The sequence below is a fragment of the Mobula birostris genome, chromosome 3, assembly GCF_030028105.1.
Source record: "Mobula birostris isolate sMobBir1 chromosome 3, sMobBir1.hap1, whole genome shotgun sequence".
Classification (NCBI taxonomy): Eukaryota; Metazoa; Chordata; class Chondrichthyes; order Myliobatiformes; family Myliobatidae; genus Mobula; species Mobula birostris.
The window spans coordinates 56753114-56766981 of NC_092372.1; the positions used below are offsets into that span (position 1 = coordinate 56753114).

General features: G+C 40.0%; 1 protein-coding gene across 6 annotated transcripts in view; it reads left to right on the plus strand.

The window, feature by feature from the left end:
* Positions 1-13868, plus strand: part of LOC140194593 (zeta-sarcoglycan) — a 971547-nt gene that overhangs the window by 709860 nt on the left and 247819 nt on the right. For all 6 annotated transcript variants that reach the window (XM_072251823.1, XM_072251818.1, XM_072251820.1 and 3 more), the window contains one exon: positions 9263-9364. In XM_072251823.1, the coding sequence (XP_072107924.1) occupies positions 9263-9364 (102 nt within the window). The remainder of the gene's footprint in view (positions 1-9262; positions 9365-13868) is intronic.

Sequence of the window (13868 nt, forward strand, 5' to 3'; positions counted from 1 at the left end):
GGCCGTGGATAGACATGTCAGAATGGGAATGGGATGTGGAATTAAAATGTGTGGCCACTGGGAGATCCTGCGTTCTCTGGCGGACAGAGCGTAGATGTTCAGCAAAGCGGTCTCCCAGTCTGCGTCGGGTCTCGCCAATATATAAAAGGCCACATCGGGAGCACCGGACACAGTATATCACCCCAGTCGACTCACAGGTGAAGTGTCGCATCACCTGGAAGGACTGTTTGGGGCCCTGAATGGTGGTAAGGGAGGAAGTGTAAGGGCATGTGTAGCACTTGTTCTGCTTACACGGATAAGTGCCAGGAGGGAGATCAGTGGGGAGGGATGGGGGGGACGAATGGACAAGGGAGTTGCGTAGGGAGCGATCCCTGCGGAATGCAGAGAGACAGGGGAGGGAAAGATGTGCTTAGTGGTTGGATCCCGTTGGAGGTGGCGGAAGTTACGGAGAATAATATGTTGGACCCGGAGGCTGGTGGGGTGGTAGGTGAGGACCAGGGGAACCCTATTCCTAGTGGGGTGGCGGGAGGATGGAGTGAGAGCAGATGTACGTGAAATGGGGGAGATGCGTTTAAGAGCAGAGTTGATAGTGGAGGAAGGGAAGCCCCTTTCTTTAAAAAATGAAGACATCTCCTTTGTCCTAGAATGAAAAGCCTCATCCTGAGAGCAGATGCGGCGGAGACGGAGGAATTGCGAGAAGGGGATGGTGTTTTTGCAAGAGACAGGGTGAGAAGAGGAATAGTCCAGATAGCTGTGAGAGTCAGTGGGCTTATAGTAGACATCAGTGGATAAGCTGTCTCCAGAGACAGAGACAGAAAGATCTAGAAAGGGGAGGGAGGTGTCGGAAATGGACCAGGTAAACTTGAGGGCAGGGTGAAAGTTGGAGGCAAAGTCAATAAAGTCAACGAGCTCTGCATGCGTGCAGGAAGCAGCGCCAATGCAGTCGTCGATGTAGCGAAGGAAAAGTGGGGGACAGATACCAGAATAGGCACGGAACATAGATTGTTCCACAAAGCCAACAAAAAGGCAGGCATAGCTAGGACCCATACGGGTGCTCATGGCTACACCTTTAGTTTGGAGGAAGTGGGAGGAGCCAAAGGAGAAATGATTAAGAGTAAGGACTAATTCCGCTAGACGGAGCAGAGTGGTGGTAGAGGGGAACTGATTCTGGTAAAAGGGGAAATGATAAAAATATCTAGATTTCTTCTGTTTCAAAATTAGGTCAGATCATCATCTTATGATGCAGTACAAAAATTTCCAGATTAAGAGCTCCTTAACATATCGAGTGCACAAATGCACATCCTGTGAGTCTGAGCAACCTCAGCAAAGGTCAGTGAAGAACAGTAAGTTTTAAAAGCACAGATGACAAACACTTTATTGTTTAAGATTGTCCTTGCAGCTTTAGATCACATTGATACATAAAGGTGATTTTATCTTAGAAACAAATGTTAGCTCAAAACCTCCAAAAGCTTTTATAATAGAGCACGAAATATTAAATCTCCCTTGTGTTTAGATGCAAGTGCTTTGCACCTTGCTTCTTGTTCCCAATGTATAAAATTTCTAATACAGTATAAAGTACTCCAGGACCACCTGGCCTGGGTTGTATTTACCTATTTAAGACAATTGCCAAGAGACTATGTACTCTTCATCATCTGGAATGTTGATGATGTAGCTAGATAATTGGTATGTTGGTTTGTTGTCCCACCACATTAAATTAAAATAACTTGTCAATATGTGAGAGTTGGATTATCAACGTTTAGTACTGAAGGGTTGAGCTTCTTAACATGGAGTCTTGTACGTTGGGGATCTCAATCTTCATCAATGATTAATCATGGATTTTAATCTTCAGCAACTGGAAGTAGGAGCATTGACCTTCTGTGTCAGTGGTTAGGCATTTTTACATTCGATATCAAGGGCTTGGGGATGTTGAGCTTTCGCTTAAAAAGGTCTTGACCTTCAGTATCTGGGTTTTGATGACGTTAACATTCAGTCAAGAGGGATCAGAGGTTTTAACTTGCAGTATTAGAGAGGTTGGATATCTCCACCTTCAGTATCGGGGAGGGGTTTGGTGAAGGAGGTCTCATGTCTTGATCTTCACTTACAGGGGGTTGGTGATGCTGGCTGTCAGTAGTGGGGGTGTGGGCAGCTTGCCTGAATATCTGAGTTACAGTGGTGCTGATGTGTATCCAATTTCTACTCATGTTTCTCAATTGTTTGCTTTATATTAGATTTAGAATCATAAGACTCAGGCCCTAGACCTAGCATACCTAGGATCTGTACTTCCAAATGGCTCATCTAGTGCTGTGAGTAATATAGGAATAACAATAAATTATGAAGAACACAGCTGCAGCTCTGAATTAATTACTTGGTTTTCAAAGGGTTATTATCTCTTTTTAATATATTTCTGCAATAAATATATCCATAACTTTATTAGAGCACATACCCATCCTCAACAAGAGATAAATATCTTTTCATGCACAGGATGTAAAACAGACATTAAAGAAATGGAAATCTTTCCCACTGTGGAGTTTCATTTTAAATGTACTTATCTTCAGTCTACTATAAAATATAGATGGATTACATTAGGAACAGAGATACTTTTGCCCAGACACTGAAGCAAAGTTTTACAGTTGCTGGAGATCTGAAATAAGTTCCTGATAAGTTTAGACTTCTCAGCATATCAGGAAAGCATTGTTAATGCTTTGGATCTGTGGCTTCTCATCCTTGCAGCATCTGCTGACCCTGTGATCCAGCTGACATCAGAACATCTTTCATGAGTGGGATCGCTTGTAAAGTGTCAGACTCTGATGGTGTACCTGGTTGGGCACTGAAAACCTGTGCCAACGAACTGGTGGGAGTGTTCAATGACATCTTCAATCTCTCACTGCTACAGTCAGGGGTTTCCACCTGCTTCAAAAGGGCGACGATCATACCAGTGCCCCAGAAGAGCAGGGTGAGATGCCTCAATGATTATTGCCGAGTTTCTGTCACATATATTGTGATGAAGACCATTGGATATGGTCAGAATTAACTCCTGCCTCAGCAAGGACTGAAACCTGCTGCAACTTGCCTACCACAACAATAGGTCTACAGCTGCTGCCATCTCACTGACTGTCCACTTCACCTTGGATGACCTGGAAAACAGCAATACCAAAGCAACACACACAAAATGCTGGAGGAACTCAGCAGTTCAGGCAGCATCTATGGAAAAGAGTAAATTGCAATACCAATGCCAAGCTGCAAGTTTATTAATTACCACTCACTGTTCAGCACCATCATACCCTCAGTACTAACAACAGGCTTCAAGACTCAGGCCTCTGTACCTCCCTCAGCAACAGGGTTCTTGACTTCCTCATTGGGAGGACACAGTCAGTGCAGATCAGAAATAAAATCTCCTCCTCACTGACAGTCAAACTCAGGATTTGTGCTTAGCCCCCCTACTCTCCTCACTCTACACCCACGACTGTATGGCTATATATGCCAGCTCAAACACCATCTATAAATTTGCTGATGACACAGCTATTGTTGGCAGAATTTCAGATGGTGACAAGCAGGTATACAAGTGTGAGGTAAATCACACTTGTGGTGTCACAACAACAACCTTGCACTCAACGTCAGCAAGAACAAGGAATTGATTGTGGACTTCAAGAAGGAAAAGTTGAGAGAATACGCACCAGTCCTCATCGAGGGATCAGCAGTGGAAAGGGTGAGTAATTTCAAGTTCCTGGGTGTCAGCATCTCTGAAGATCTATCCTCGGCCCAACATCTTGATGCAATTACAACAAAGCTGCGACAGTGGCTATATTTCATTCAGAGTCTGAGGAGACATGACATGTCACCAAAGACTCTCTCAAATTTCTAATGATGTACTGTGGAGAGCATTCTAAATGGTTGCTTCACTGTCTGGTATAGAGGGACTACTGCAGAGGATTGGAAAAAGCTGCAAAAAGTTGTAAACTCAGCCAACTTCGCCATGGGTACAAGCCTCTCCAGCATCAAAGACATCTTCAAAAGACGATACTTCAAGAAGGTGGCATCCATCATTAAGGACACCCATCACCAAAGGCATGCCGTCTTCTCATTGCTAATTTCAAGAAGGAGGTACAGAAACCTGAAGACAAGCACTCAAGAACAGTTTCTTTCCCTCCGCCATCAGATTTCTGAATGGACAATGAACTCATGTACACTACCTTATTTTTTGCACTCTTAATGCACTACTTATTTAATTTAATTTTTAATATATATTTCTTATTTATAGTTTTTATTATTTTGCATTGCAATGTACTGCTGGAGCAAAATAACACATTTCATGACATATGCCAGTGATATTAGAACTGATTCTGATCTTGCTGATGAAAGGTGATCAATATAATTGTTACCTTTATTTACAGTGGTCTGGCCCAATGAGTGTTCCCATTGTTTTTATTAATGTCACCATCAGCCACTGGACAAGTAGAGCGCGTAAGTAGAGCACCTTGCATTTGCTGCAAATCTGCTAGGAGTCTGAGATATGTCTTTCAATGGAGCCCAGGCAATAGTGAGTTGAATGAAGGACAGCAAAAGTTGGTGTAAGCTACTTACTGTCTGCACACATTGCAAGGTGAAAGTTTGACGGTCGTTACATAACAGGTGAACACAATTGATAATGAATTGTTACATAACGACCTCATCTGATAGGTTACCATTATTATTTTTTATTTACCTAGCTTTGAAACAGTGATTAATATTTATGAATTGCGTACTCCTACTACGGCAGAATGCTAAGGATTCACTCAGGATCCAACCCGGTGCTTATTTCATTCTGGTATGTCCTTCAAGTAGATTGTGTTAATGCAGTACAGTCAGTTGTGTGCCTTGCATTCTGTTCTCTCAATTCACCAAGAGATTGTGTATCCATTGTGTCGACCAAATTCGTGTCCTTGCAGTTAAAAAAAGGAAATAAAAGTTGTCTTTTGATGCATTTGAAGTTTAGATATTTGTGAAATAAATGAGTGCATCTTTAGTCAAGTAGTTTTCTCAAACTATCACACAAATAATTGATCTCAAATCTGTTCAATGTAGTGGTGCAAATAATGTAATAAAATAAAGAATAATGCAAGAAGATATAATTAAGAAATTGATGAAAATAAAGGAATTCTGGATTGGCAGGTTCCAAGTGGATATTTCTTTCTTTCTTTCTATCTGTCATGCCATCATTGAAATTTCACAAATCTGTTTATTTGTCTTAAGGCCATTTTTGCAATTTTCCTGATCCCATGACCAATGTTATGGAGAACGAACAGTGGATTGATCTTGGTTGTTAACCTTCATATTTTGACTGGATATGACCAAAGGAAACATTAGAAACACTGGAGCATCCAGATAGATGCCAGTGATTTAATACTCAACTTTCTTCCATTTTTCTTGAATAATGATCAAATTTTACATACTTGGATTGGCTAATATTTGTAATACCATTGGTTAATTAAAATGTACCAGTCTCAGAGTGAATAGTAAAATTTGCCAAGCGTCAGTTGCTGTTTCAGGGGAGAATGTTCCAAACTTACAACAACTTCTGACTCTAGAAGTTTTTTTTTCCCACACATATCCCTGAAAACGTTGAGCATAAATGATTTTCCAGTCCCAATTACAATCTGCATAAATAACTTACTTCCATCTACATTGATCTATATACACATTCACATCCTTGTGCCTTCACTTTAAACATTGACTCTGAATATGAATTGCTCACAATGCTGCTTATTTAATTAACTGGGCATTGTTTTTGTGTTTCAGACCTTATCCTTTATGATAGGGGAAGCTCAAGAACCTATTAATAAAGTACGATTAGCAGAGCAGAATCACGTGAAATTATGAAATGCCAATCATTTTTGACAAGTGTTAAAAGTTTTCTGACGTTTTAACCAGATATGAGAGAAAGCTGGTAGCTGTGGTAATTTAGACACTCAGAAGTGCTTCCATAACGTGCAATGTGAGAGGTTATTAAAACAAATTTGGGTTAATGTAACTGGTGTTGATTGAAAATTGGTTCACAGGCAGAAAACAGAGTAGGAATAGATGGATTATATACCCCTTTCATTGCAGTGTTGAAGGATGACTCCATGAATATATAACTTACTAGAAGGTTAAGTGACAAATCAGATTTGTGGTGAACTGTGCTTTAAGTGGTGGAGGTACGCCTTTAACAATTTGCTAGTAGCAAGAACATTCATCTACTGTTTCTCTCTATGTATTTTCAATGCGACAGAATCATAATGTACCACGCCCAATGATTAAATTCACTGGCCACAAAGTATCAGTTAGAAGTTAAATTGTGTATGAGTTTTATTTCCTGAAGTCTATTTCTCATTTTAGTTAATCTATAATCATATTATGCATAATTTCATTACTCCAGAACAGGAATAGCAAACAATTAGGAAAGCAAATAATATGTTTGTCTTTATTGGGAGAGAAATAGCATACAGGAAAAAAGGCACCTTAATGCTATGATGCAGGGATCCATGTAAAATGCACATCTATGGAGACACAGGAGACTGCAGCTGCTGGAATGTGAGGCAACAATCAATCAGCTTAAGGACTCAGCAGGTTATGCAGCATCTGTGGGATGAAAACAAATATTGTGATACATCAAGTTGAAACTGATCAGATTGATTAGGCTTGAGAGACCTCCCAAAAAAAAATCACTTCTCACCCATGAATGCTTCATGAAACCCTTTCGTACTGCACCCCATTTGTGGTTTCTACTGCTTTCCAACTGTTTAACCACAGCCACATATCCTTCCTCAGCACTTGCCAAAATCCCCCTCTATCTGTTCCTCCTGTCATTCACCTCTGTCCTAATGTTTCTCATTCTCACCTCCTTTACTTATCAGAATCCAACTCTAGCAGTGCTTTGTGCTCCTGCTTATCTCCCTCCAGCAGCTGTCTCCTATCTTCACACTCTCCTCCCCTCACCTGCTCCATCTGTTTTCTCCCCCTTTTATTTCCTTTCTCTGTCTCTATCTATCATTCACCTGCCACCATCTTCCAACTCCATCTCTGCTCACCTCCCCTAACTGGCACTCTCTGCCTTTCATTTTACGCCCCACTCCGGTCCTCCAATCACCTCAGATCCTTTCTTGCCACTCTTTTTTATATAGTAGCCAACTTGCCTCTTCCCTCTCAGTCCTGGTGCAGCGCTTCAGCCTGAAACATTGACATACATTTCCTTTCCACCCATTGCTGCTGCTGGAACGCCTGAGTTCCTCCAAAAAAAATTGTTTCTAGTTCTGGTCTAGAGGTCTAATCCCTCTGCTGGAAGTTGGCATACATGTGACACAGTGGTACAGCTAGTAGAGCTGTTGCCATGGATTCTCCAGTGACCCAGATTTGATCCTGATTCCAGTGACTGCCTGGGTTTCCCACAACATCCTAAAGCTGTCCCGTTTGGTGGATTGGTAGCTCCAGTGTAGCTGAGTGGTAGAATCTGAGGGGAGATAATGGGAATGTGGTGAGACCATGTTTCTTGTATGAATCTATGGTTGACTTGCAGTAGTGGGAGTTTAACAAACCTGATTTGTCATATGAGGAGAGGTTAAAAAGACTGGGCCTATGCATACACGCATTTTGAAGAATGAGAGCCAACTTCATTGCAAAATGCTTATCAGTCTTGAGAGGTCAGATGATTCCACAAGCTGATGTATCTAGAACCAGTGATAACAATTTCAAAGATTCACTACCCTCAGTGTGAAGAAATTATTTCTCATCAGTTTTCTGAATGGTCAAGAGACTGCCCATTCAGAAAACCGAGGAAAAGAAATTTCTTCACGCTGAGGATAGTGAATCTTTGAAATTGACTGTCCAAGAGAGCTGTCGAGACCCAGTCACTGAGCACGATCCATGCAGAAGTCAATGAACCCATGGTTATTAGAGGATTCAAAGGATATATGGAGTTGTGCAGGAATGGTGTCACAGGGGTAAAAGCTCACCTTATTGAATAGCAGGTTAGATATCAGATCAAAATGGATTGCTCTTTTTATTTTCTTCAGCTGTAATTGCAAATACAGAAGGTTTTACAGTATTATGTGGAAGGAAGAGCAACGGCAAGAAATACTGTATGTTAGTAGAATCAAAGAAACTGGCAGAAATGCAATGCAGTTCTAATAACATTTTGAAGAGTTTGATATGCAAGCTTTCTACTGGCATTGCATTGTTAAATTGCCTTAAAAAGTCTTAAAATTGCAAAGGAATTTAATATCACACATTCACTCCAATCGTTTAAGCTCTAATTTGATAGTTCATTTAAGAAAAAGGATTTCTTGGTGGGAAGAAATCAGATCCACTGCACATGTGGCTTATAGTTACTGACCTCATGCAGAAGGGCAGAAAATACTTTTTAAAAAATCATGGTGTTTTATCAACTTCAAAGTAATTTTATTATCAAGGTACATACAGTATATATCACCATATACAACCCTCAGATTATTTTTTGTGGGTATAGTCAATAAATCCATAGAATAATAACCATAACCGAATCAATGAAACACTACAACAACTTGGGTATTCAACAAGTAGCAAACTGTGCAAACACAAAAAGAAAGCAATATGAATATATATATATTGAGAAAATGCATTGAAGAGTCCTTGAACGCAAGTCCATAGGTTGTGGGAACAATCCAGTGATGGGGCAAGTGAAGTTGAATGAAGTTATCCCCTTTGGTTCCAGAGGCTGATGGTTGTGGGTAACAACTATTTCTGAACCTGGTGGTGTGAGTCTTGAGGCACCTGTACCTTCTTCCTGTTGGCAGCAGTGAGAAGGGAGAATGTCCTGGGCTGTGGGGGTTCCTGATGATGGGTGCTGTTTTACTGCAAAAGCATTTTGTGTAGATGTGCTCAATGGTGGGGAGGGCTTTACCCCTGATGGACTGGATGGTATCACCACTCTTTGTAGGATTTTCCATGCAAGAGCATTGGTGTTTCTAAACCAGGCTGTGATTTAGCTTGTCAATATACTCTCCACCTCTCCACTACACGTTGATAGGATTTTGTCAAAGTTTTAGATGAGTTTATCTATATATATATATATATATGGTCATAAATATGGTTGACGAACTATGATAAAACATTGCTAAATCGGAAATAAACAGATGTATTTATAATCTTTCAATCAGAGGCACCTATGAAACTTTCTTAAGATGGATGTTGCTGTCATGCTTATATTAGGCAGCTTATTCTAATTTATACTTCACCTATTGAATTAAAGTTTTCTTTTTGCTGATTGCAGAATGGAATGGGAAACCTAAAAATCACAAATAAAGGCATGCGGCTGGAAGGCAAATCAGAATTTCTTCTTCCATTATATGTCAAAGAAATTCATTCACGAAAGGTAAGTAGGAAAAGTCCCATCAATGATAAATGAAACAGACTTTATTGATTGAAGCTGTTAGAACTTGTAATCTTTTTCCCCAAACGTGCTCCAAGTCAGCTGATTTAATACAAGTCCAATGTTTTATTGGATATGAAATACTCTACTAGTTTTGTAACCAAATTTAAAACAAACTGACAATACACACTGAATGAGACGAAGGGTCTCGGCCCGAAACGTCGATTGTACCTCTTCCTAGAGATGCTGCCTAGCCTGCTGCGTTCACCAGCAACTTTTATGTGTGTTGATTGACAATACACACTTCTGCTTTTTCTCAAACTTTAAGGTTATGCATGTGTGTACATAAAGCAACCTGCAACCTTGAAATGGCATACCTTATTATATCAAAGGTTTTGATGCACCATAACTGTAATCATGTCCTGAAGATGGAAATTAGGTAAATGTTATAACGTAGATAGCTTATAATGTTGCCAATGATGCCAGCAATATACTAAAGTTGCACTGTTTTTTCTCTATCTTTTTCATCACCAAACAAGCACCACAAATTACTCTTCTTTTTTGATCATCATTATTTGTGAGTAACAGAATCAGAATCAGATTTCAGTAACAGCATGGCATTTGGTTGGACTGTGGGGAATTAATGCGCAGAACAATCCTGCTTTTCATTCCTTCCCCATAAGACGCACAGCAGCATCAATTTTGGTCATTTAGAGTCAGAATCAGGTTTATTATTACTGACATAAGTTGTGGTTTTTTTGTATTGTGGCAGCAGTACAGTGTAATACATAAAAAATACTATAAGATTCAGTAAGAAATATACTTAAAAATAAATAGTGTTAAAAATAGAAAGTAGTGAGGTAGTTTTCATGTGTCCACGGGTTTGTAGACTGTTCAGTGTAGAATGATACAGATGAAATAATTGCTGTTGAAAAATTGTTTGCAATGCTTATAAAAGCCAGAAGTAATTGTTAGGAATAAACATTGAATATCATTTTTCAAAAAATCATTAAATTTGACAGCTTTCTATTTTCTCAGAAGTATGGAACTTTAGTTAATGATTTTGCTCAGTTGTTGACCATTAGAAAATGCAAACATTTGAATTGTGAGCAGCTGTCACAGGGGCTCTGGAAAGTGCATCTCCTCGATTAATTTGATTTTTCACATTAAAAGCAAATACGTTTTGAAAGCTGACATTTCCACCTGAAATGTCAAGAAAGTTAGAATCAGAATGTTTGCATAGTCTTATATTTGAGTAACACAAACACATGAATATAGAGAGGGTGAAATGGACATGAATGGATTTGTAGACAGAGAGATGCATAATCATGAACTGATTATTAAGCATTGAACAGTGTTAGCTCAGTGTATGAAATAATCCTTTAAAAGGCCAAAGCAGGCTACAATGTACCTGTCGTTTGCTTCCTTCCAATAGCAGTGACTTCGTGAAATGGACTTTGTCTCAATGCTACAAATACAAAAGAGTTAATTTTAACTTTTCTCACCAGATGTCAAAAATTGGTAATACCCTCACGGAAAAGAAAAGAAAATCTGGTATATAATAGACCACTTAACTAATAACCACTATAATCTAGAAATTAAAAAAAAACACTAAAATCTAGATAAATTTAGATCATACCATCCCCCCTGATATCAAAAAGGATAAAGTTTAAAGAGAACTGTTTAAAATGAAAGTCATTAATCTTGGAAATCAATATACTGTAGGTGCTGAAAATCTGAACTAAAAACAAAGTGCTGGATGTATTCAGCAGGTAAACCTGAAATATGAAGTCTGTATTTCCTTACACAAATTCTGTCTGAATTTCTAAATGTTGTCAGCATTTTCTGAATTCATAGCTTTTTAAATTAAAAAGTGTCATATCATGCACAGACAAACAGCTGAACCCGGATACGGAGGAATAATATTCTCTCATGTAATAAGCAAAACAAGAGTTTATTCAAAGAAATTCCAGCAGAACATCAGTGGCTTGATCGAGTGACATCATGAGCTGAATCATTCTTGAGAGACAAGTACCCTATGAGAAGCACGAACCAGGAGTCGGCTTTAAATAATCACAGTACGTGGAAAACCCGTGCCAGTCAAAATAAACTTGATAAGGTTGAACAGAACCCACAAGGGCTTAATGACTCTAGATAGGGCAACAATTAACAAATGCAGGTGCATAAGCCCACAGGGTTTGTGGCAAAAATAACTATTATTCATCAAAACTTATAAGTACAGAAACAGAATACATTGTTTTCTATATATTTGTATTTTATTCTTGGCTAAATTGCAAGAGAATTAAATTAGATGACAGCTGGAAGTGGTCATGTGGTCATTCTGCTTATTCAACAGCAGAATAGGTTTGTGCTGACTGCTCCCTTAAACTACTACTGTGTGTAGAGAATGCTCCCCAAACTAGACATTGGATGCAGGTTTCAACAAGAGTTGAAGTCTGGGCAAGCAAGGCAGCCCATACGTATCATTCAAAGTAATCATCAAAAGATAGTAGAGGTTTGTGAAATGTAATTTAAGCCTGGAAAATCTTAGGCCAATAATAGAAGATGTAAGAGGTGTGAAAACTGTTTTCTCACTTCCTTCGTCTCTGCCGCATCTATTCCCAGGATGAGGTTTTCCTTTCCAGAACATCAGAGATGTCCTTCTTCTTCAAAGAAAAGGGTTTCCCTTCCTCACCACTGATGCTGCCTTCACCCACATCTCCTCTACTTCCTGGACACCCAAGCTCACTCCATCTTCTCGCTACCTTAACAGGGGTAGAGTTCCTCTTGTATTCACTTAATACCCCTTAAGCCTCTGCATTCCCCACATCATTTGTCCATAACTTTCGCCATCTTCGACAGGACCCTACCACTAAACACGTCTTTACGTCACCTAACTCTCCGCTTTCTGCATGGATCACTCCCTCTGTGATTCCCTTGTGCATTCGTCCCTCCTCACTTATCTCCAATCTGGCACTTATCTCTTCAAGTGCAAGAAGAGCTACATCTGCACATTCGCCTTCTTTCTCACCTCATTTAGGGCCACAAACAGTCATTCCAGATGTGGGAACAATTTACCTGTGAATCTATTGATTCTGGTGTTCCCGATGGAACTTTCTCTACAAAGGTGAGAGCCGATGTAGATTGGAGGACCATTTTATTGAGTACCTTCACTCCATCTGCAAAAAGCAGGATTTCCAGGTGGCCAACATTTTAATTCCAATTCCCATTCCCAGTCGAACATGTTGGTCCATGACCTCCTCTTCTGCCACAGTGAGGCAGATTGGAGGAGAAACACCTAATTTTCCATCTAGGTAGCCTCCAATCTGATGGCATGAACATCAAATGCTCCAGCTTGTGGTAATTCTCCCACCTCACCATTCCCTCTTCTTCAATTATCCACCCTGGCAGCCCTCCTAACTCTTCTCCTCACCTGTGTATCACATGCCACAGGTATCCCTCCTGCTTCCCTTTATCCCTTAGTCCACTCTCCTCTCCTATCAGATTCTTTCTTTTCCAGCACTTTACCTTTTCCACCTATCACTTCCCAGCTTCTTAATTCATCCTCATCCCTCAACCACCTGGCTTCACTTCTCACTTTCTTCCTTGTAATCCTTCCCTTTCTCCACCTTCTTATTCTAGCATCCTCCCCCTTCCTCTCCTGTCCTGATGAAGGGTCTCTGCTCAAAAGTTCAACTGTTTATTCCTCTCCATAAATGCTGCCTGACCTGCTGAGTTCCTCCAGCATTTTGTGTGTATTGCTCTGGAATTTCCATCATGCTTGGAATATTGTGCCGCTATTATGTAATGCAGAGAGAATTTTAATTCCCTGTCAACCTACCTAACTGCATAACCAATCTGAGACACCTCTATACTGCCATCACTCATCTATCAATTAGAATTCAGAATTTTAGGTCATCTTGAAACAGTTTGTATTATTACAAACTGCAACTCTAATTTTACTTGAAAACAAGTAATATATACGCCATCCTCTCTTTTCTGCAGAGGATGGCGTATATAAAAATAGGAACAGGAAAATGGTGGAGAAAAATGTGCCAGTACAAAAGAATCCTACAGAAGGGCATTAAAGGCTACCTTTCCTTGTGGCACTGCTGAGATCATGGCCTTTTGTAGCATTGGTGGAATTATATTATATTTTAATTCTCCCAACATTCCCATCAACTCCCCCAAGATGCCCTTACTTGCCTGCATACTGAGGGCAATTTACAACAGCCAGTTCATCGACTAATCAACAGAATTTTAAGTTGTGGGAAGAAACTGGAGCATCTGGAGGAAACCCACTTGATCACAGGGATCATGCAGACTCTGCACAGATAACACTGGATGACTAGTTTGAGCACATGTCATGAGAGATGTGAGGCAACAGCTCTGCTAACTATAGTATTATGCTCCTCCACTCCACGCTGAGGTTATCCGGATACTGTTCTTTCTTTCCTCACCTGACTTGTCCATTATTGCACAATTTTATCCAATCCACATACTGCAG